General features: G+C 36.6%; 5 protein-coding genes across 7 annotated transcripts; 1 reads left to right on the top strand and 4 right to left on the bottom strand.

The window, feature by feature from the left end:
* Positions 1–836: 836 nt before the first annotated feature.
* Positions 837–2,500, bottom strand: LOC102629265 (uncharacterized). 2 transcript variants are annotated; one of them, XM_006472533.4, is made up of 4 exons: positions 1,777–2,489; positions 1,578–1,670; positions 1,409–1,476; positions 837–1,312 (listed from the first exon to the last, which is right to left on the bottom strand). In XM_006472533.4, the coding sequence occupies exons 1-4, from the start codon at positions 2,404–2,406 to the stop codon at positions 1,156–1,158; spliced, it is 948 nt and encodes a 315-aa protein (XP_006472596.2). In that variant the 5' UTR covers positions 2,407–2,489; the 3' UTR covers positions 837–1,155. The 2 variants fall into 2 exon arrangements, with proteins under 2 accessions (XP_006472596.2, XP_006472597.2); XM_006472534.4 differs by having other exon boundaries at positions 1,281–1,312; positions 1,409–1,501; positions 1,777–2,500.
* A 2,560-nt stretch (positions 2,501–5,060) lies between these two features.
* LOC102628987 (14-3-3 protein 7) lies at positions 5,061–8,561 on the bottom strand. The gene is made up of 7 exons (XM_006472531.4): positions 8,392–8,561; positions 7,364–7,670; positions 6,863–6,950; positions 6,641–6,750; positions 6,306–6,454; positions 5,815–5,849; positions 5,061–5,247 (listed from the first exon to the last, which is right to left on the bottom strand). The coding sequence occupies exons 1-7, from the start codon at positions 8,456–8,458 to the stop codon at positions 5,242–5,244; spliced, it is 762 nt and encodes a 253-aa protein (XP_006472594.1). The 5' UTR covers positions 8,459–8,561; the 3' UTR covers positions 5,061–5,241.
* Positions 8,562–10,030: 1,469 nt separating this feature from the next.
* On the top strand, positions 10,031–13,143 carry LOC102628610 (uncharacterized). 2 transcript variants are annotated; one of them, XM_006472530.4, is made up of 8 exons: positions 10,036–10,271; positions 10,522–10,592; positions 10,691–10,940; positions 11,122–11,274; positions 11,554–11,659; positions 11,773–11,887; positions 12,576–12,657; positions 12,752–13,143. In XM_006472530.4, exons 2-7 carry the CDS (start codon positions 10,545–10,547, stop codon positions 12,621–12,623), a joined length of 720 nt encoding a protein of 239 aa, XP_006472593.2. In that variant the 5' UTR covers positions 10,036–10,271; positions 10,522–10,544; the 3' UTR covers positions 12,624–12,657; positions 12,752–13,143. The 2 variants fall into 2 exon arrangements, with proteins under 2 accessions (XP_024952111.2, XP_006472593.2); XM_025096343.2 differs by lacking the exons at positions 12,576–12,657; positions 12,752–13,143 and adding an exon at positions 12,054–12,569 and having other exon boundaries at positions 10,031–10,271.
* Positions 13,144–13,622: 479 nt separating this feature from the next.
* On the bottom strand, positions 13,623–16,390 carry LOC102628320 (5'-adenylylsulfate reductase-like 4). The gene is made up of 4 exons (XM_006472529.4): positions 15,848–16,390; positions 14,949–15,136; positions 14,736–14,860; positions 13,623–14,282 (listed from the first exon to the last, which is right to left on the bottom strand). Exons 1-4 carry the CDS (start codon positions 16,034–16,036, stop codon positions 13,822–13,824), a joined length of 963 nt encoding a protein of 320 aa, XP_006472592.2. The 5' UTR covers positions 16,037–16,390; the 3' UTR covers positions 13,623–13,821.
* Positions 16,391–17,033: 643 nt separating this feature from the next.
* On the bottom strand, positions 17,034–22,608 carry LOC102628030 (uncharacterized). The gene is made up of 4 exons (XM_006472528.4): positions 21,369–22,608; positions 19,395–19,536; positions 18,203–19,312; positions 17,034–17,747 (listed from the first exon to the last, which is right to left on the bottom strand). The coding sequence occupies exons 1-4, from the start codon at positions 22,505–22,507 to the stop codon at positions 17,379–17,381; spliced, it is 2,760 nt and encodes a 919-aa protein (XP_006472591.2). The 5' UTR covers positions 22,508–22,608; the 3' UTR covers positions 17,034–17,378.
* Positions 22,609–22,623: the final 15 nt, after the last annotated feature.

Below are 22,623 nucleotides of genomic sequence, written 5' to 3'. Positions count from 1 at the left end.
TTCAGATCGTAGTATACATGTAAATATAAATAACAATTCCAATCCAAAAAAGTTGTACCTACCCACATGCAGGACTTAAGTTATCCTTCAGCCCAAAGGATAGCCCAAGCCCAACTACAAAGTAAAGCCAGCTCAGGCAATTTTAGGGTTTTGAGACTCGTCGTTTATTTATACCAGCACTTGTTCGTCAACATTTTGAAGTTTCAACACCTTCTGCTTTCTGCTGCGTGTGCGTTTTTGGTTTTTTGTCTGATTTCTTGTTACGTGAGATGGTATCTAATATTGCTGCCTCCCCTTTCGGCTGCAAGGGTTGAGATCTTCGGGTCTATTTCTTGACGGCTTTGTTCTGGAGGCATATAACAAACCCAGATGCTTTTGGGGATTATTTCTAGCCAAATTATTTGCACTTTTGCTTATTTGGTTCCCCTTGCTTTGGTACATCATGAATCTCCAATATTCTGTTCCTCCGTATGTCATTCCCTCTGGTTGCTGACAGAAACTTGTTACACTATGTTGGTGTCTGTCTTTTGACAAATTTTAATGGGGAATTAGAAGCTTAGGTTAGGTTCTTATGCTAATTTTAGATTTAAATTATAATGTGTTTTAAAGGTGACAAGTTTTAGTCTTTAATGGGTGAATTAGAACTGCTTAATCGCTTACATATATAGTGTGTTTTAAAGGTCTTGACAAGTTTTAATCTTTTATTTAATGTATAACAGATATATAATATAGTTTGATTAAAGGTTCTACATGCTCCTGAAAAGTCGACTCTGCTTTATCTTCTGGAACAGCCAAATACTTCACATCGTTAAAGAATCTTTTCTTGGATGGAAGCATTGAAAAATCACACACAACAGCCACATACATTATGACAGTACTGCGCACAAACGGAGCATTAGTGGCTGAAATCCATTTCTGGAAAATGTTTTGACAGGTAGAACCATTAACCTGTTACGCATGGACTCAAAAACCTGTGCGTAATCAAAACAGAAGCCACACATGTGGCCGGCGCCAGACAGACGGCCTCAACAGAGACATCACTGAGAAGTCTATTCAATGGTCTTGACCACATCTCTGCCTTTTTAATTAATTAATTAATTAATTAAAGTTAGAGATATGAGAAAATACATTATCGATCCAGAATCAGTACAGTAGCTAAGCATTTGCGGATTGGTTGCTGGGAGGAAGAGGAGATGGCTGCGAATCAAGTAGAAAGGATTTTAAGTGCTTGTAAAACTCCTTTGGCTTCTCATAATTGAAAGCATGCCCTGCTTTCTTGATCACTATGAGCTGAGCATTATCACCCAAATGGCTGCGTTTCAACAACAATCTAGGCTCAGACGAGATGACCAAGTGACTTGTTCAAAATAAGGAATGCACTGTTCATTGTTGGATATGGAGATTTTACCTTTTCAGCCTTCGACCCAACTCTAATGGAAATATTTGATCATGCTCTCCCCAGAGTATCAAAGTGGGCTACCATTGAAAGTGAAGCCATTTGCTTAGAAGAGAAATCAACTCTGGTAGATTAATTAATTAATTCTAACTATATAATCATAGATAGAAGGGAAATCTACCTGGGTAATCTTGTCAATGTTTGAGATCTTTCTATCTTTGGGTATGGCTCTTACCAATTCCCTCTTCTCTTCTAAATACTCTGTACACATTGCCTGCCCAAGTAACCAACCAAATAGTTCTTTTAAACATAATGCTTAAATGTTTGGTCGTGTGATCAACAACAGTTGAAACCAGGAAAAGAAAAACATTTACTCATACATCAATGTAATCGGAGAGCAAGCACGATGGCACCAAGCTCAAAGGAGGCCGCTTAAAGAAAGTGTAACGCATCAATTCTTTAAGCTTTCCTGGCGACTGTGGCACTAAAATCTTTGAAGCCTCTTCCAAATCAGAAACTTTAAACATCCTGTCTCTCAAATCCTGCTCCTCTAAGCACACCCCAGAGCAGCATATCACCACCTTCTCAATCTTCTCCTTAAACTGAGCAGCCATGCTGTACCCAACAAACCCACCATAGCTCAAGCCCACCAGGCTGAGTTTCTTCACCGAGTGAGCCTCCATGACTCTCATCACGCACTCAGCTTGGAACGACTCGGAACGCTCAGGTCGAGTCGTGAACGAGTCGCCAAAAAAGAGCAAGTCTGGGACGTACACGTTGAAGTAGTGAATCATGTGTGGGATTATGTTAGTCCATTGCCACAATGCGTTGGCGCCGAGCCCATGGATCAGGACAAGATCCGGTTTTGAGTCGTTTCGGGTCTTGGGGACCCAACAGTGCATGACACTGCCGTCTTGAAGATCAGTGACTGAGGATCGGAATCCCAGTCTTTTGAAACAGGACTTCAAGCACCAGTTCTTGGCTTCGGTGAAGCTAAAGCACCTTGACATTCTTCCAGAAGTGAGTAGAATTAGAAACTGGGGATTAACTGGTGAGTTAGTCGATGCTTTACTAATAAAATACGTTGCGTCTTAAAAATCAAAAGGGGTTTTTGAGTCAAACAAGTAAGGGGTTTGGACATTGTGTATGATGTGATGGGTTTGTTTTTTAATCACGTGGGAATGAGAATCAGGAAATGATCTTAGATAGGCTGTGAATTATTGTTTGTGGACAAGACTAAAAAGAGTGGAAACGAGCAAGATGATGTAGAAGTGCTCTTCAGGATGGACCGTTGAATAATCATGCAGTCGGATACCTTGGGGTTAAGCTTATTAGTGAAAGTATGCAAGGTCAATTCATGATCTTAAGATTCATAATTATGAGAAACCTTTGTGCGGGTAGTGTAACAGCTCTGCATGATGAGCAGGAGGAGTGGTTGCAAATTAGGGCTGGATGTTAAATTTAAGGGAGTTTGAATGAGTTCTGACCAATTAGGTAAGTAAGTTGGTGATTTACATTGATAGCCATGCACGGGCAATGGATTAGCAGGAAGAATAATGGACAACCAACCATCAACACCATTAAGGAATTCGCAATAAATTTATGAATTTTCAGAAATTAGAATAATTTAGTCACCAAAAAAAAAAAAAAAAAAAAGACTTGGACTTTGAAATTAGTAACCAAGGAAAAATTAAAACTTCCTCTAGCAAGAATGACTTTTTCAGATATCATGTCAATTTTTAGTTCATGCAATTAGAAATCTAATATATTTATAATTAGAAATTTACTTTGGTAGCGTTTGTTTCTTAAATTTTAACAAGTCTAATTTTTTTTTTGTAAGTCTAAATGAGTCTGAAAATAAATATTTGAATGATATGTTTGTTTTTCTCTTTTTAATATCTGAATATAAGTGGCATTTTGTTTGTTTTAGCAAATAAAAAAAATTAAACATGGTTATTTGACATTTATGTTTTTATAAGTAAAAAATAAAAAAGATTAGATTTTATAGTTTAAGAAATAAGTATATTTAATAGAGATATTTTTAGAATATAATATTTACTTTTTATGCACACATTTTTTCATTAAAATAAAAGTCATAAAAATTTACTTTTTCTATTCAGATAAAAATATTTAAAAATTAGAAATAAGTTACAATAAACAAACATGTAAGTTTAAAAAAAAAATGAATAAAATTTCAGACTTGAGATTTTAACAAACAAGTCCTTACACTAATTTATACCAGTTTTATTATAGTAGAACCCATATTCTTTTTTTTTTTTATTAAGATTCTATTATATCTACGAAGAAAATGAAGACTGTTAACACAAGGTTTGTAGCTCAAACATGCGCCCTCATTCTGAAGGAAAAATGGTTACCAGCATAGAGCCTAGTGGCTTATTAAGCAATCTTAAGATTAATTTCATAGTATCCCCACATGTAATGATGTTCTTCAAAATATTGCTCAACTTATTATAAATTTGTAAATCTCAACTTGCCCTTATTTTTATAAATAAGATAAAAAAAAAGAAAAAAATTAATCAATTTACCTCTATTTTTTTTTCCTTTTTTCTTAATCTTTAGAAAAAAAAATAAGGGTAGGTTGTAATTCAAAATTTGCCCAAAATCGTAATTTTAGCAGAAGCGAGGAATTATATATACACAATAAGTAAGGAGTGGCGCTATTTTCACCTCAATTTTTCATTTGAAATCTTCACAAAAGTTTTAACCATCAATCACCAAAAATTCGGTGGCAGAAAGGTTAAAATCGTCGCATTCAGAAGATTGGGTTATTGCATTTGATGCTTGTTGGACTTTAATCAGAAATTTATTTAATTTAATTATGGAAGAATAGATTAATTGATTAAACGGCAATAAACGTGAGAAGCATCTTGCACGTCGAGCATGAAACACATATCACATTCTTTGGTAGACCGTTTGTTTGTTCGTCCATCCAATGCACTGCTGGCACATCCTGTCTGTCCCACTCCAATTTGCCACTTTATTTGACATCACGTTAATTTTAAACTTTATAAAAAAAATTTTTGGGATCAATTGACGACAACAGCCTCCATAAAAAGTGGAAAAAGGCTTCTTGAATGTTCTCGTTAGGGAGGCGCAGATCATGTCGATGTCTTGGCCATACAGGAGAAGTCTGGGTTGCGCAAGATTTTTCTCTTTTTTCAAATTCACTCATTATTATCTACTTCTTTGAAACAAAGTTAACGAACACCTGATGCTAGGAGATGTCCGCTTGTTAGTTAATTGGTAGCGGTCCCAACTTACTTATCTTCTTGCATTGGTTTGAGGCTATCCCAGGAATTTCTCGGCTTATTTTGAATTTTCAATTGGCCTTGCAGGTTCGGCAGATCAAACTTATCAGCGGATATTTAGGCTTTTTGTTGATTTAAATAATCAATTTAATTGCCTTGTTCTTGCGTATTTTTAAAAAGAATATGCTAACCCTCAAAAAAATATTGTTCTTTTCCTATACCACATCTCATGAAAATTAAATTTTGTACGAATTGGAATTATCACTGGTGCCCCAGTCAAGAGCGGAAGAAGCCCAATAGTAGGGCTTCAATTTTCAAAATAGGAGAGTGGAAATTGCAAAACCTAGAACGTAAAATAGTTTTAAACTAGCACTAAAATAGCATAGCAAGTCCTATCTCGAGAAGTAGCAAACTCAATTTATATGTAAACAGAAAATAGCACAACAACCTGAAATTAAAAACATGTAATAAGTATTATACAAGCCAAATGTTCTTTCAATCCCTATACTACTAATACTAATAGATATTAGAACCCAACTAGCACAATTTCTCCTCCTGATGCTCATGCATCCCCGGCTAGCTCTGCAAAATTTAAACCTCATAAATTGGTTTGATTGACAGCTAATAAAGTTTTACATAATACTTAGTTTTCAATATATATATAAAATAGAATTTAGAAATGTACACAAACACAACTTCGAAGCACAAAATTGATCTACAAGATAAGGAGATAACTGCTATAAAAATCAATACCAAAGTTATCTTAAAAACTGGTTGAACAAGTCATTGCTATTAAATTATATTTATCGCCAACATATTGGCCAAAGAACAAGAACAGTAGAACACATACCTTATATTTACCAAATACATATCTTTTCTTTAACAATAAAATAATAATTATCTTTAATTCAAGGAAGTGTAATCATGCTGCAGATAATCTTTGAAATTTTTTTCTCTGAAATACAATACCCTTTCATTTAAGAACAAAAAAGCTGAAAGCAACACAAATGACCATAAAAGTTTCAAAAACCATAAAAATACTAATAATAACAATCTTTAAAAACATCAAACTGATTATCATACTAAAGATATTACTTGGATAATGGTAATATAAATGTAAACAAGGATAGGAAAGCTTAATTCTCTCACCTCTGCTTGAACTTCATCACCTTTAGATTGCTCACCTGCCAAATCAATTTTAAGATTAGAATCAATGCATCAAAAGCCCCTGTGCACAGATGTCAGATTTCTATCCAATCCGTATACTAACTACATATATTAAAAGAAAAATAAATAGATAATAGATATAACAAGAAGTATAAGAAACTGCGATAAGCCTCTTGAAGTAAACTGCAGGAAAGAAAAATCTGAAACCAGTGATAAGAGAAAGAAAAAAAAGAAAATACTGTGCACAATTGGAACCGTGATACTCTCAACCCTTGTATAACAAGCTTGCTCTTTGAGCAATCAAATTGATATTTGATTTCTAACACAACTAAGTTTTCATAATTTAATCAAAGAAAAAATTTTGAGACGAGGATAATTCTTGAGGACCTCTGAACCTCAAAACCAAAATAAATAAATAAAAAGTTGACAGAAGCTTCAAGAAGGGAGGGAAGAGAGAAATTTATAGCATTCACCTCCCTCCTCCGGTAGATCCGAGGTCCACAAGGTGAGATTATCCCGAAGAAGCTGCATAATAAGGGTGCTGTCCTTGTAGGACTCTTCATTAAGGCTATCAAGTTCAGCAATCGCCTCATCAAATGCTTGTTTAGCCAGGTGGCAAGCCCTACACAACCAGAACAAAGTATGAGAATACAGAAAGAATAGAATCTACAGAGCCACAGTTTGTCTAAGAATATATAAATAATCAACGACATGTATGCCATATTTGAAAACGTAATTAAAATGAAAAGAAAATTTTATCACTACAATTAAGGTCTGTCGAGAAAGAAAGAGAAAGATGCAAGTTAACCTCTCAGGTGAGTTCAAAATCTCATAGTAGAAAACAGAAAAGTTAAGAGCCAGGCCAAGTCTGATTGGATGAGTTGGGGGTAACTCTGAGGCTGCTGCAGCTGTAGCAGCCTACAAATATTGAAAAAACAACACTCTGTGTCATATTCTACAACAAAATAATTAATGAAAAGGAAGAAGAACATCAAGAGAGACAGTTAGGAAGGAAAAGAATCAAATGCACCTCGTAAGCCTTAAGTGAATGATCTGCAGCTTCCTTACGATCATCAGCACCTTTGAACTCAGCTAGGTAACGGTAATAATCTCCTTTCCTGCCACATGAAAAGGAAACATATGGATCTGCAAGGCACATACAAGATATAAAAGCAGTAAAAGAACATGTTTTGGAAGTTGTGAATGAGTTGAGAAAGATAGAAGCATTTAAAGAAAGAACCATGTTAAGAAATTGAAATCCCCTTCACAAGCACAATTATACGCCAAAAATTGATCTCATGCCATTTCTTCTCATTCTTCTTATGCTTACTCCAACAATAATGTTTAGACTAAATAGTTTTTAAATCGACAGCCAAATAATCTAAAGCTATATTTACTGAAAGTTTATTCTTGAAAATTTCACAAGTCTGCAAATAGACATTTGCTTTCTTCTATCTCATAATTAAGCATTTCTTGCTTCAGAATAATTGAACACTTAAAACCACAAAGAAGTAAAGGCAAGAATCCTCACATCTTATAGTAAAACACGGTTGATTCTCCAGATGTGGAGGATGGGATTAGGTGTTCATCAATGACAGACAATATATCATTACAGATCTTTGCAAGCTCATCTTCAACCCTCTGCCTATATTCCTTAATCCTCTTCACATTTTGTTCATTACCCTTGGCCTCCTCCTTCTGTTCAATGGAAGACAAAATCCTCCATGATGCTCTTCTTGCCCCAATCACATTCTTGTACCCAACAGACACCAGATTCCTCTCCTCCACAGTCAGTTCCACATCCAACTTGGCAACTTTCTTCATGGCTTCAACCATCTCTAATATAAGGAAAAAAATAACAATAAATGAGAAAAACTCAAGTAGAAAATACTGAAAATGGTCCCACTAACAAAAAGTTCAATTTCATCTTTCAAATATGGAACCTACTACATTTAAAGGTTTCTTAATCAGACTTTGGGAGGGGGGGGGGGGGGGGGGGGGGGAACTGTCATATCAACATTTACTTTGTGTATACTGCACTTCATATACATATACCATATTAGAAATATCACACAAGACAACAAATCAATGTTTCCACACGAAACTCTGGGCAAGTGATCAGGTTCAACCTTAGCTAAGAGTCCAGCCACTTCCTCATTCATCATTTTACACTAGCTTCATAGCAGTAAATTTACAAAAGAACACAAATTAACAATGAAATTATACTCATTTCTTGAATGCACTACATAGATCTTCTAGATCAGCGACCAAATTGAGGAACAAGCCCAAAAAATAGTCTCTTCTAGCAGCATAAACTCCCTTAAAGCGTAAAACAAATAACGCTGAAAGTAACGAGTAGCTGACACCAACACAGCAACAGTACTTGGTGAAGCTCATCAATTGCATGAATCAAACAACTAATTAAAGCACAGAAACTAACATAATCAGAGTAATTATAACTACTAATCCATAAATCTATGAACATATGCAAATTAATTTGCCATGCACCAAACAAATTGAACACACAAAAAAAAAAAAAAAAAAAAACTGAAACGCTACCGTCGTATCTCTCGGCTTGCTCAGCAAGTCTGGCCAAGTAAACATGATGCTCTCTCTCCTTCTCCATTTCGTTCAGTCACTCACTCTTTCTCTCGCTAGCTCTCTTCCTTCTCTCTCTCTCTCTCTCTCTCTGAGCTTTGTTGCTTTTTGTTTTCAATTTTGCTCCATAACTGCTGTTGCTAGATATGCCGAACTTTGTAAACAGGCCGTTGGATTTGTTTGATAAGGGTCAATAGTGAGATCGACGGTCATAAAAGAGTCTGGGGATTGGAAAACACTAATATGCTTCATGTGGTAACTGTATCTTGGCCGGTCGTGCGAGTATTTGCCTTTGGGTCAGATCTGACCGTTGGATGGAAATTTGGTCACATGGGTCGCGACGTTGACTCGAAAGACCATTTCCTCGTGTTCTGATAAGAGCGCCAAGACTACACACACACAACACAACAGTAGGCTCCAATTGTAGTTTTGTCAAGTTCCTTTTCCTATTTTTCTTGTGCAATTACGCACTTCGGTTAATTGATCATCACTCCCGTCGTCGTCGTCGTCACTAACGAAGTTTACCTTTCCCTTTCTTAATTTTTTCTTGGGTCTCTTGATAAATGGACTTGTTATTTAGGTTAAAAAAAATAAAAAAAAAATAAAATCTAAGAATTTTTCAATAGAGGAATAACCGGATAGTGTTTTATTATAATTATGTTAACTGTAAATTGGTCTTTAAAATTTTGTTATTTTTATCTTTTAAGAAATATCACGTAACCCATGTAGCATTTTACAGAAAAAGTGTATTAAAGTAAAAAAAATTTAACACAGAGAATTTTGTTATGGTATTTAAGGCGGATTTCCACCACTTGCACGGATGATATCAATCTCATTTTACTTGCTTCATCAGCCCATTAGCTAGCTAATATTGGCTAATTAGCGAAAGGGCAAAGCTATCTAGTATAGTTAGCCTCTAGTCAGGCCCTCCCTATATCATGTGATTATTTGTTTGATTTACACACATCTCCCTTGGCCCACATACATTCCGCTTGATTGTATTGGCCAAGTTTCACCATAAATAAGCAACAATTGCTTGTAATCTTGAACGTAAAATTCTTTTTTTTTGTTTTTATTTATTTATATACTGATATACTCTTACTTAATACTGAAGCAAGATTTGTAAGAGATATCCTATTATGAGGGGAGTTAAATCCCAACTATTGATGGAATTGGCACATAAAATCTTTTTTTTTTTAACCAACTTACATCAATGCTAATGGAGCTCTGTCCAGATTTTAACCCTCACAAATATTCGAGGGATGTCTACTACTCACTCATAGGTAAGAAAGAAGATTATCTTCACTCAATTAATTGAGCCGAGTGGTTACATAAAATCTATTTTTGAACTAACTAATAAGAGAAATTGTTCTCATGGCTTATAACTTCTAATTGTGTTTGGTTACTTTATTTAATACTTCCTGCAATACTACAAACACATTTTACAAAATTATAAAGTAATTTTAATAAGAAAATCCAATAACATAACAAGGTATTGCGATTAGCATACTCATAAATCATTTTATCGGTAAGTTTATTTATACTAGTTAAATGAAAACCAAACTAGATAAATTCTGCTGTTTGTTTAACTTTCTAATATAATATGGATGTGATTTTGTAAAGAGTTAGGGAATGAAATTTCCTCGGGCTTTGAAGTCAGCATCATCTAAGACTAAGAGTGCTGGAGTACCGTCCGAAGGGTACTGGGACGCCACCGGACCTCCCGCCCGCAAGCGTCCGATGCTCAGTTCATCCGTAAGAAGAGACGAGCGTGATATCCACTGATAAGGCTCACCAGCAGGTTCAGGGGCAGTCAAGGTTTTGTAAGAAATTTCCTCAACGTGAGTACAGAGATTTTTTTTTTTTAAAAACAAATACTACTATGTTTTAGAATTTTGGAAAATATAAAAAAGATAAACATTCACACGAGTGGATATGGCTGATTTTCCCGCCACATGTTCTCATTTACCCTCCTTGGAAAAATCTAAGTCTAGGGTTCTCTTCTCTGAAAAAATAAAATTAAACCGGCCTCCACTTTTACTCACCCCGGTTCACTACAAGGTAATTATTTTATTTCCCTTCTTCTTTCAGAAATAAGTAGTACACGCTTCAGGATGGCCGGCGCTACCCAAGATTTCTCTCAATTTGATATATCGAAAGAGGTGACCTTTTTATTTACTTATTTTAAATATCTAACAAGTTGAGAGGAAGCTAAGTATTGTCCAGTTGGTATTAAAAATAATTATTGTTGTTGCTATAGGAAATAGATAAGCTTGTTGCAGAAGTTGTACGGTATGTCCTTTTTAAGACTCACCAGAACTCCGGGTGTCCGATCAAGAGAGAAGAGCTTGTTCAATTGGTTACCAAAAACTATAGCCAGCGTGCTCTTCCTGCTCATGTGATCAATGCGGCTAAAGAGAAGCTCTCTAATGCTTTTGGCTATGAATTGAGAGAGCTTCTGAGATGCCGCCCTTCATCCGCTACTCAGGGCCGCTCTACTCAGCAAACTGGTGAAAACTATTGCCCTTTTCTTCATATATACGTGTACACACACAATTAATAGATTAATTGTGAAATTACAACAGTAAAATGTTTAGTAAAAACTCACTCATTTCCTTGGGGCATTTCATATACTGGTTTTTTATTATTATTTTTTGGCTAATTTTGTAGTTCTAATGATAATTTTTTCAGGTGTTGCCGAGGCAAAGTCCTATGTTCTCATAAGTCAGCTACCTGCTGAGGTGTACAAGAAATATGTAGAAGATGAAAATTCAGCACATCTATCTGGTTTTACATTTGTTGTAATTAGCATTGTGCATCTTGCTGGAGGTAAAATCCCAGAAGGTATGCTTTCGGGTTTGGTTGTTCAAAGTTATGCTTAGATAAAATCCTGTGGATAAAAATTTTGGATTTGAAGTAACCTTTTGGTGAGAGAATTTCATGTCAGTTTGATGAACTTAAATTCAATGCTTGAAGTGCAATTAATCAGGTGTTATTGTAGCTACAGGAGGTTGTTTTTAGTGATTGACTTAATGAGAATTTGTGAGGGCAGGTTTTCTGTTTTCTATCATGATTTGGTTTCATGTTCTTTCCTTGCATAAGTCATACTTGCTTCTTTTGTAGATATCCTTTGGCGTCACTTGAAACGTATGGGATTGTGTGAAACTGATGTAAGCCATCCGGTGTTTGGAAATGCCAAGCAGGCGTTGGAGATACTGGTCCAGCAAAGGTCGGCTTTTCTCTATGACATGGAATATTTGTTTCTGGTTCTTTTATCCACAAGAGTTGCTTCTTCTAGACAGATTACAAGCATTTATCCCTAATTTTTTTCTCTTTTTCCAGATATTTGCAGAAGGATAAGATTAATGGCCCTGAAGGCAATACTTTGTTTTATGAGCTTGCTGAGAGAGCTCTGGACGGACCAGTTAGTGAGAAAATGAAAGAATATATATCAGAGGTACTTTTTAGAGATGATAGCCATTTTGTCATTCTTATGTTATGAATCTCATTCATCTGCATATTGAGCTCTCTTGGAAGGGTATTACTAATCATATTTGGTAAAATGATTTTTTTTCTCTTTTCTGATTAACAAATATATTACCTTGAAATTTGTTGTAGTGTAGGCATTTAAACTGATGTAGCTGCTCAGGAGCTTTTATGTAGACCCTCTTGGTACTGCACACACGGTCTAAAATTTTGAATGCCAAGGTTTTAGGGACAATTACTCCCTATAAACAGCATTACACAAATGAAATTACTTGGAAAGCAACATGGAATTCTAATGAATTTATGTATTATCATAGAGAAGAACAATGGCATGCGATCCATTCTCAGATGTTTTCTCGGTTTATACCACCAAGCGCATTTTATTCTCTTTAAGCATGTTTTTTTATTGCTTTATAGCAATTTGCCCCGCGCATAACAAGGGATTTTGGTATTATTGGGTTGGGTTCTCCCACCAAACAGACAAATACTAACTCCCTTCTGTTTTGTCACAAGCTTCTTTCTCGGCTTTAATATCAGGGAAAAATTAAACTTTGGAGGGCTGTAAAATGCATTTTCTGTATGTGATTAATGAGTTTAGGCATTATGTTATTACATAACGATTTTGAGTTTAGGTATTCTGTTATTAACTAATGTTTCAGATTGTTAGCAAAGACGTTGTCCCTGTGGATGTTGATGAAGCTGAGTAGTTATGTAATGCTAATCTTCATTAACTTTTTAGAGGTATGTTTTGTCGGTGTTAAATTGTTTTCAAATGATCTTGACTCTTTTGCTGGAAGTCCAGATGCTCATATCAGATGTTTACTGACCCTTGCAGACTGGGCATGTTAAAAGTTTCTGATATCGGGTGACAGCAGTGGTGTAAATATGGGGAAGCTAGCAGATTAGGGAAGGCAATGGCCTAAATCACCAATCTCATTTCTAGAATTTGAATGTAAGAGAGGTTGCTGCACCGCACTAATAGCCAATATTGTATCTATGAATTATGTAGCCTGACCTGAGAATGGTTTGTACAAACAGTGATGTTTTCAGACTTGGAGTAACTACAGATTTTTGGGACAAGCTAGAGCAGTTGTCGGAGCAAAATGAGTCAAGTAAAATAGGCTTCAATTGGATATCTTTTAGCCTGTCTGAATTCTGATGATTGATAAATGAAAATTGTCAGCTACCGGTTGCTTCCTAATAAAAATTTTTAGTGGATATCATATACATTTCTGCCTGTAAATCAATCCCCAACCTCTCCTTCAATAACAAGTGTAATGAATTTTTAACTCGAGACAACCGCAAACGTAAGCTTCTGGTTGTCACTACATTGAACAAAAAATCTTGTACAAACTGCAATATCAATGGAAGGCCGGACTGTTATTCTCCTTGGTCATCAACAGCTTAGGATGAATTTTCAAGCATTTCAGTCCAATTAGGTCGATCCCCTAATTCTAAAATTTCTAATTTTAAGCATGCTTGTAACTATTGTACTTACTCTCGAAGTTGCAGTCTCTCTCTTTGTAGACAGTTTTTACCATCCACCCACCTCGCCTGATAGCCGGTAATTTTATTCGAACAATTGTATATTAAAAGTAAAAGCACTTCAAACTCAAATACGCTCTTAATAATCAAGACTTGAAAGTTAAGTAGCACTAGAGACAAAAAAAAAATGCAAAATCAGTAAGTAAACGTGGCCCAAGAAGTGCAAAATCAATTAAATTCTTAATTATATAGACAAATAACAAATGGACCAATAATACAGCATCAATATCACTTTTGTCATACAAAGATGGACCCTAATCCAAACTATCAAAATTATCCTGAAAAGAAGACAAAGAAAATTCTACCATAACAGAATCGGCAGCCAAAGCTTTCACAGGACATCCAAATATCTATCCCATATTAATGGAAGTGGCATTCATTCACACATGCACCCCGGCTGCTGCTTGCATCCCCAATTGAAACCGTGGCAAGAGACTTGGAAGCCCATGCTCTAGCATTTAACGCTCCTTCCTGCAGGTTGCTTCTCTTGCAAGGCTCATTTAGAGTTTTAAACAACTGTATTGCTCGATTCAAATAAGTCCGAGGATGCTCCAACAAGCTCCCCGGTTTAAGATTTCGGATGAGCCTTCTCCAAGTAAATTGAGCAAATACAAGCAGAGTTGGAAGGAATATATAAACCAATCTCAAAAGCACAAATGCAGTAGCCAGAGCCAAGTATGTCTCTTGTTGAAGTAAATTCTCCGGTGATCTTGCCCATGAGAATGGGCAGCTTTCCTCTTCTGTGTTATTGTGCTTCTCATGATTTGATGCCTTCCCAACTTTGTCTGGGGATATTTTATCCAGTGATGCTGTATTCATCCCTATAATGCATGAAATTCATCAAGTCCCATAAGAGAAAATTTAATGAACACTCTCTTACAAAATTACATGGAGAAAACAACAGAAATTCTTTTTTTTTTAACTTATAAATAAAACAATATAATAGCCAACAGATATTTGCTACTAAAGGGACAATCAAATATGTTTATCTGTCCCCATTCCCAGTCACATGCATGTGTGAACAGTCTCTTACTTCGGAACAATATTAAAATTATGGAACTAAACAAGGCATATCCTACAACATAAGACAATAAGAAACCATGTTTAAAGCACACCAACGCATGTTTAATCATCTGTTGATATACTCAGTTTAAAAAGAAGAGAGTAAGAATTTGTTTGTAAATAAGAAGCAACTCTCATTAAAAAAATCAGCAAATCATCTTTATGGTCCAAAGTATCCCATGACAAGTAACTCCAAAAATAAAATGCCATACCAGTGACGTCACTATAGAAAGCAACAAGTGAATCAAGAGTCCGGGAGCCATGGTATCGCACACGCATAGATGAATTAAGTAGAAAAAGAGTTGGAAACCCATGAACTCCATACTTTGAAAGTATGCTGTAGAATCAATCCAAAAGTTAATCCAACAGCCAAATAGATTCATTCAAAATTGTAGATATAGAAAGATGGATAATCCTTTGCATACCTTGGCCTGATGGCTGATTCTTCTATTGCAAAATGGGGGATGGAGGAATATAAAGAGGAAAGGACAGAGAAACTTGGTCTAAAATTCCGAGAGAAAGGACACCAAGATGCGTAGAAAAGAACAGCTACATATTCATGACTATTCTTCTGAACCATATTCAGAGCCATTTGCAGTGAAACCTCATCCCCCTTCACAAAAACCAAATTGCACACTTCCCATCAAATATACTAACAGACTTAAATTAATAAAGCAAATAAATCTTATAAAATTATAAAACTGATCAACATCTATGTCACCCAAGTATATCGTCCTTTTCTCATTATTAACCACGATAGTAAGTTTTTCCAAAACCAAAATTAACTCTACCAACAACTTTTCCCATGTATCTGATTAGCAATGTCCCACTGGAACTTGGGAATATCAATATTCAGTGACATTTTAAGAATCCAGGCAAAAAATCATTATCTAAGAACTTTTTCTTCCCTGCATGTTTAGTCAAAGTTGGTTGGTTTTGCTAGGAAGGAAAATTTACCATGAGAAGCTTCAAAACTACTTCCAAAAGGCTTGTACCTTTACAGAACTCTAAAGCGACAAAGCAGCTAAAATACAAACACTAGAATATCAATCCTTTTCTTTTGCCCAAAAATCCTTTAATTTCTTTTTCCAAAATGATCATTAATCGAAGTTTATTGCTAAATTTTGAATACGGAATCCTCTAAATTTAACTCCAATTTTTTTATATAATTAGAAACAAAAATCAGACTTCCAATTTTTAAATTTCAAACAGCCAAATTCGAACAACAGATTCTGTCCCACAAACAGCTAAAAAGAAAAAAATGAATAAAAAATTCCAGTTCTCAAAATTCAATTGACATGAATACAGAAGCTTGGATACGTACCTCGATAACACCGACGATATCCTGAAAGTCATTGCAGCTAATTGGACAGAAAGAATCTTGAAACCTAAAGATCGAGTCCGTAACGGATTCTGTCGGACATAATGGAAATCTAACTGCCACGACAGCGCACGTCAGCCTTCCCCACAGCACCAGCATCAGGATCCCCGTTTCCCAGAATCTCAACCCCATCGTCAATAGCTACCACCAAATCGTGCCCACCGCAAAATCAAAATCACAAACAAATCCAAAATCAAAGCTTTAGGAATAATAGAAGAAGATAAGAGGGGCCCGGGTCATTAGAGCAAAAGGATGTTGTGATCTTATTAATTGCTAGATAAATGCTAATTTCGGTTGTTAAATTAAAAACGGATTTTGTTGTTTTGGTTCATCCCAAGATTGGAAGAGGAGGGAGCGAAGGGGAGTGCGCAGTGCGCACGGCTGGCGTTTGGGTTGTCGACGGTGTCGTTTGGTTGTAAATGCTGGAGGGGTGGGTGCTGTCTGCAAGTGCTAACACCAAACACAATCCTTGCAATTTGCAAAAGCCTATATAAATAAGCGAATGGTGAAAATTAAAATTAAAATGTGTCCTCCAGTCGCAAGCATTTGGTACACACGTGCGTAAGTCTGACCACGTTGGCTATTGACTTTTATATTTTTTTATATTTAAATGCGTATATTATAATGCAAATAATTTTCGGATGAGGCTAATTTTACCACAGAAAAGATTACACCTGTAGTGTTTGCGATACTATAAATAGCAAAGATTATCGGGAACAAGAGTTTTAGGCAGCTTGCTGTTGATATTATGATGATGCGCCACTGGGTTGTGCCTGTCGTTGTGTCTCTTGTTTCTAGTAACCCTTTTCTTAAATGTGGGAACAAACGCCGTAAGAAAAAAAACAAAAGGGAAAAACAACTGTACAAACGAAACTATTGCCTTGGTTTTTTAATGCTAGGTAGCGAAGTGATACGATCGTTTAATGGAATTATATTATTAACAAAACTCAAAATTAAAACAAAATGAGTACCAATCCTCTGCTAAAAGCAACTGAATTTGAACATTCGAAAGGAACACTGAACACTACCAAGTTGGCAATATATTGATCAATTGGCTACTTAATATTTGTGCGACGCCTCAAACAGGGGGAGAAAACAAGAACTAAGATAAAACCCATAAAATAGTATCTAAGAAACAAAAGAAACCCTAGTAACAAAAAACTTCATTAAGGAAAATAGCCAGTTTGTTACATACACCGACAGCATCTCAGCTGATCTGGTTATGTTAAAGACAATTAGCAGGAATCAATTCTCAGTATGCCACTTGAAATATATGACAACTTATACGCGATCCAGAACATTGGTATTTACCAACTGGATCCCTGCCAAACTGAGAAAATTGGCTGCCCTATAGCCAAAGATGGTCTTCCTCGGATGCGGATCTACCTTTTCCCGATTATCCTTGATTAAAATAGAGCAGATGAGAAGCAGCTCCTCAAGGGACGAGAGCTGAGTTCTTCGTAGAAAAACCGTTCTACACTGAATTGTGGCTGCCAGAGAATTTAGCCTTGCACGTGGGACACATAAAACCCACCGAGCCAGTTTCACCTCCGGTGTCAATAGGCTCATGATGGAACTCATTTCTGCACCAGGCACACACGGTAGTGACTCGATGCCTGCTCCCTATCTTTGGCAACAAAGGCAAGGCTTCCTTCTCAAGCCAAACAGAGGAGTCAAACCCTTGCGACATCTCTGCATCATACGACAGGACCTTGGAAACCTCTGAATGACGGCCTGGTTGAGTAGTCAGAAAATTATATTCCAGATGTTCTGTGGTGCCCATTCTCATCCCTTCAAAACCTGATATACTGTCATATTTCTCATCAAAGAGTTCGCTTACACCCTGTCCATCAAAATTAGAAATTCCACATTATATTTTTTTCATGTCATTCAGAAGTTTATGTGCATAGCAATTTTGAGTAATCAAAAAGGATTTATTCATGAAATCCATCACTAACCGATCACTAACAAGGGCTTCAGTTTCCTCTAATAAAGCAGCGGTAATAAAATTCAACAGAGAGTTCTATTAGCATATATTGGGAATGCAAACTCGACATGGAATACACTACAACAGCAATTGAAAACATACACAAAATCTTTTTATGGTGCTAGAAGATAAGAAATCAAGAAAAAAGGAAAAAAAAACGAAAGTGTGGCAGTTGTCAACTAAGTTGTTCGCAGTAATATGCTACATACAGGCATGCGGCATGAATAATACATTACTTCATCATGCACCAGAAAATCCCATGCTTCCTGACATCAACATACTACAACTTAAAGAACGGACAAACCACATACCTTATCCGACATTGTTCCAAATGCAGATGACTGCAACAGTCGAGATGAAGTATCTGTTAAACTACTCAACAAGATGTTTTCTTCATCAGTTCTCCACAAAAGCTGAGTCACGAAATCCACACCAGATCGGTTGTGATTGCTTATATCAGACATTAGTTCATTATTCCTAGCATTGTCTGAATCCTCTAACCTGGACCCCTGAACTGTGCATGTGTCAACCCTATAATTATTTTTAAGGCCGTCAGCATGTTCGCTCGAGTTCCTGACTTCGTCAAATTTGGGGACCTCCATTTTATCAACAGAAACCTTGGTCAAATTATTATCAAAACCAAAGATTTTTTCACTCCCAAACAAATTAAGCAGGCCATCTTCAGAATCCTCTGGCCTCCCTGATTTGTTCACAGCATTCATGGAACCACATTTTAGCTCACTCCCAGACAGAACAACTGAACAACCTTCAAAACTTCCACGCCCCTTTTCATACGTCATAGTATCCACCAACCTGGAGCAACCATATACAGAACCAGCTATTGCCTCATTTCTCTCACATTTATCCACATCAACTTTCATATGTTCCATGGAGCTAGTAAAAAGTCCTTTCTCTAGATTTTGACAACTTGATATTTCATCCTTGGCATTTGGAGAAACAAAACCACTATCATCACCTATCTCTTGCTTCTGCTTCTCCACTGAGCTAAAATAAACACCATTACCACTACTGTCAAGTATCAGTGGTTGAAAAACTTGATCCTGTCCGCTCATATTATTACTACTACTAATGGTGTTCTTGGGAACATCTCTTTCACTACAGGATCCAAAATGTTTATTATTCTGATGATTACACATGACTGCTTTAGCACCAAAACTAACATCGAGTTTAGCAGCAGTGACCTCAGTGGCCGCGTTCATCTTCTCCACTTTCTCATCAGTTATGTTAGAAACACTATACTTCTTATTGCAATTTTCCTGTCCTTTGTCTTCCCCTGGACTCATTATCTTCGGTAAAGTGGCTTGCTTCTCATGCCCAGTAGATACAGAAGAAGCAGGAAATGGCAAATGGAAAACCAGGTCAGCCCCATTCTTGTCATCCTTGAGTATAGGATCCACAGCCTGTATGCAATATAGCTTGTATATGGAAACCACACAAAAACTTGCAATGCATAAAAAAAAAAAAAAAAGATGGATGACTTACATTTCCAAAAGTCATTTTGTTATCCAACTGAATGCAGTCACCAGTATGAGCAGCACTTGGCTGACTTGCAACTTTATGTCCAGATAGGGAGAGCAAGTATGAAGAAACTTCCTTGCAGGACACAAACTGCCGCCCATTAGGGCTGGATGGTATTGAATTAGGGAAAATAGTGTAAGAACCACACAGCTAAGACTATAGAATTTCAAAATAACCATTAAAACTTGTAAGTATAGTGTTGCAGCCTCAACTCACCACTAAATGAACAATGTAGTTTTGCAAACACAAAAATAGAATCACAACATGAGTCATGAAATAAATGATATGAAAGGTATATACTATAAAGAAGAAGGCTTCTTAGTATAAGCAATAACTCCACAGCATTCAAAAACTTATTTTCTTCCCATTTAAATAGGGTTATGTAGATCCTAATTCAGCAGATAGAGCTGCAACCCTACGCCTTTATCAGGATGACTTAAAAATTTGTAACTTTTTTCCAAATGAGATGAGATTCTTGAAAAATAACACAATATATGTCCCCGGCGGGGGGAGGGCAAGGCGGCGGTGGTGGAAGATAAACTAAAAGACAGCTGTGGTAGAAAATTCTTTTACTAGAACAATGGTCTAAATAACTCATTCTGTTTACACCCATATTTTTCAGCATGGTTTATAGAAAAGCATTATCACTTAGAAGTCTCATTATGCATGCTATGCCCTCATCTTTTCCATGGCCTTTCCTAACAAGATAAACTCGGTAAGAGGTCTAACGACGGGCAGACAAACTGATGAAAAAAACTTCAAATACACAACTTATACAGGAAATTGTTCTGATTTACAATACAGGAAATTGCTCTGATTTACAAGTACTAAATAAATAATGTTGAATATTATTACTTCAGTGCTTCCAAAGTATCTAGGGCTCAGTTCAAAAGTAGACAACAAATGTAGTAGATTTTTGGATAGAATGATGCAGATCGCAGAGTCTGCACAGATTTAGTAATAGATCTCTAAAGTAACTGGGTTTGGCTAATAATGATAATGATCATGGAAACAGGCAATAATAGTTTGATAACAATCTCAAGTAAATGCAACAGATACTTAAGACCTAATATATAGCAGTCCAAATGAGCAATGCGTAGATTCTATATCATGTATTTATCTGAAGGATTATAGCACCTTCAGGCAAGTTAGGTCGCTGATCGACCAGCTCAACAAGCATGTACTTGTTATGTTTCTTCACCAAGGCATTGATTTAGAAAATAACAAAATTCATAAACTCGACCGATCCTTTTTTCACTTTTTCAATCAAACAATTTTGCTTAGAATGCTACAAGGTAAGCCAAGCATGCTACTTCCCACACGTCCTAAGTATTCTTTGTCACTTACAATGTTTAAGATTCAGTACAATTCCATAAAACAGAAGCAGTTAATCTGCCACTAGCATTGATTTAAATGCTTAGAATTACTTTTTCTTAAAGGAACATGGAAGGAACATGGCATATACTGAACTTATGGCATCTCGAAAGTTGTGATAGGAATCTTGGCTTATTTGGTTGGATGGAAACTTATCTTGTATCATACCAGCAGAATAACCCCATAAAGTGAATTGGTAAAATCATGACTCAGCAAAAGCTGTCTATAAACTCCATATCATACTCAATAGCAGTGTTGACAGGTTTTGTTTTATGAGAATTTTGGTCTAATCACTCAAAGAAGAAACATAAGGCATTACAAGTGAACTAACAGCAAACAGAAATTCCATAAAGACTCCAAATAATATATGCTAGCATTTTTATTTTCAAATAGCTCTTATTCCCATCAAATAAAGTAAGGGGAATTGACTTTAAGAAACAGAATACTTGTTCAATATTTGATTGCATATATGCAAGTGGATGTAACCAAAAATAAAATATGCAAATGCTGGAAATAAAGCATTTAATAGAACACAACAGGGTAAAAGACATAATTGAGAGAAACCTTATATATCGGCGACAACCTAACCACATGTGCCCCACTTTCTTCTTGATGCAAAGCATGAGCTTCCACCCCCTTGGCAATACATCCCCAAATTCACTTGCATCAACAATCTTCCTCTTCTTCCTATAACTCACCCACACTCCCTTTAATCCCGTCAAAAAGCCTAACAACTCTTCTCTCTTCTCACTCCCCCCTGTTCGCCTCCTCAACTCCTCCCCAAAAGGATCCTCCGTGTTTGCCAATGCAACCAAATTCACAGCAATCCCATCCCCGTTCTCCATCAATGCCTCATTCACCAAATCCTCTTTACTCTCACTAACCACAATCTCCTTCTTGACAGATTTATCTCCATTCTTACCCTCACCTTTCCTCGGCCGCCCTGGCCCCCTCTTTCCAACATTTGGTGCGCTCTCACTCACCGCATTCACTTTAAAGTTATTATTTCTATTCTCACTCTTCCTCGGTCGCCCTCGCTTCCTCTTTCCTATCTTACAAGGAACCACATTAACATTATCTGTAATATTAAGTGAGCTTTTGCTCACCACATTCACCTTATTCTCACTCTCGATAAACCACCAATTATCACTAGACGTCATCTCATCTTTCCTCGGCCGCCCTCTCTTTCTCTTTCTTGCACTATAAGTAACTACACTAATTGGAACATCATGCAAATTCTCGTCTACATTCACATTCACATTCACATCATTCAAGTAAGCTTTATACTCAACCTGGACAGGGACTAACTGCTGGTCATTTACGATTGTGCTTGACGAGTGAGATTGAATATTGAAAAGAGACTCTAATAGGCCTACGATTTGAGGATTATCTTCGTCGAGGGTTTCGGCGCGAGCAGCCGTGTAGGGAATTTGAGGTGGAATTTGGGGGGAATTGCGAGGCGCAAGGCGGAGGCGTGAGAAGGTTTGTTTGCGGCTGCCAGCTGATTCGTTGAAGACGGAGCGGTCTATTTTGGGAGTGGAGACTTCGTCTTCGTCTTCGTTTTGGGAGGAGGTGGTGGTGGAGACGCGGGAAGAACAGAGAGAGAGGGAGAGAAGTTCTGATTGAGCGAGAAGGCGGAGATCGATTAAAGGGAGGGAGTCATAGTGGAGGTGATGGTGGTGGTCAACGGTGGCGGTGGCCATCGGATTTAGAGTTTTGAAATTTTGAGCGAAATCGGAATCGGAGAAACGACCAAGGGTTAGGATTAGGAGTGTCGACTATAGTCTATAGCTTTGCTACTCTAACCAGAGAGATCGTG

This window comes from Citrus sinensis, chromosome 5 (genome assembly GCF_022201045.2).
Source record: "Citrus sinensis cultivar Valencia sweet orange chromosome 5, DVS_A1.0, whole genome shotgun sequence".
NCBI classification, from domain to species: domain Eukaryota; kingdom Viridiplantae; phylum Streptophyta; class Magnoliopsida; order Sapindales; family Rutaceae; genus Citrus; species Citrus sinensis.
Note: the sequence above shows the minus strand (reverse complement) of the source record. Positions and strands in the feature narration are given on the sequence as shown.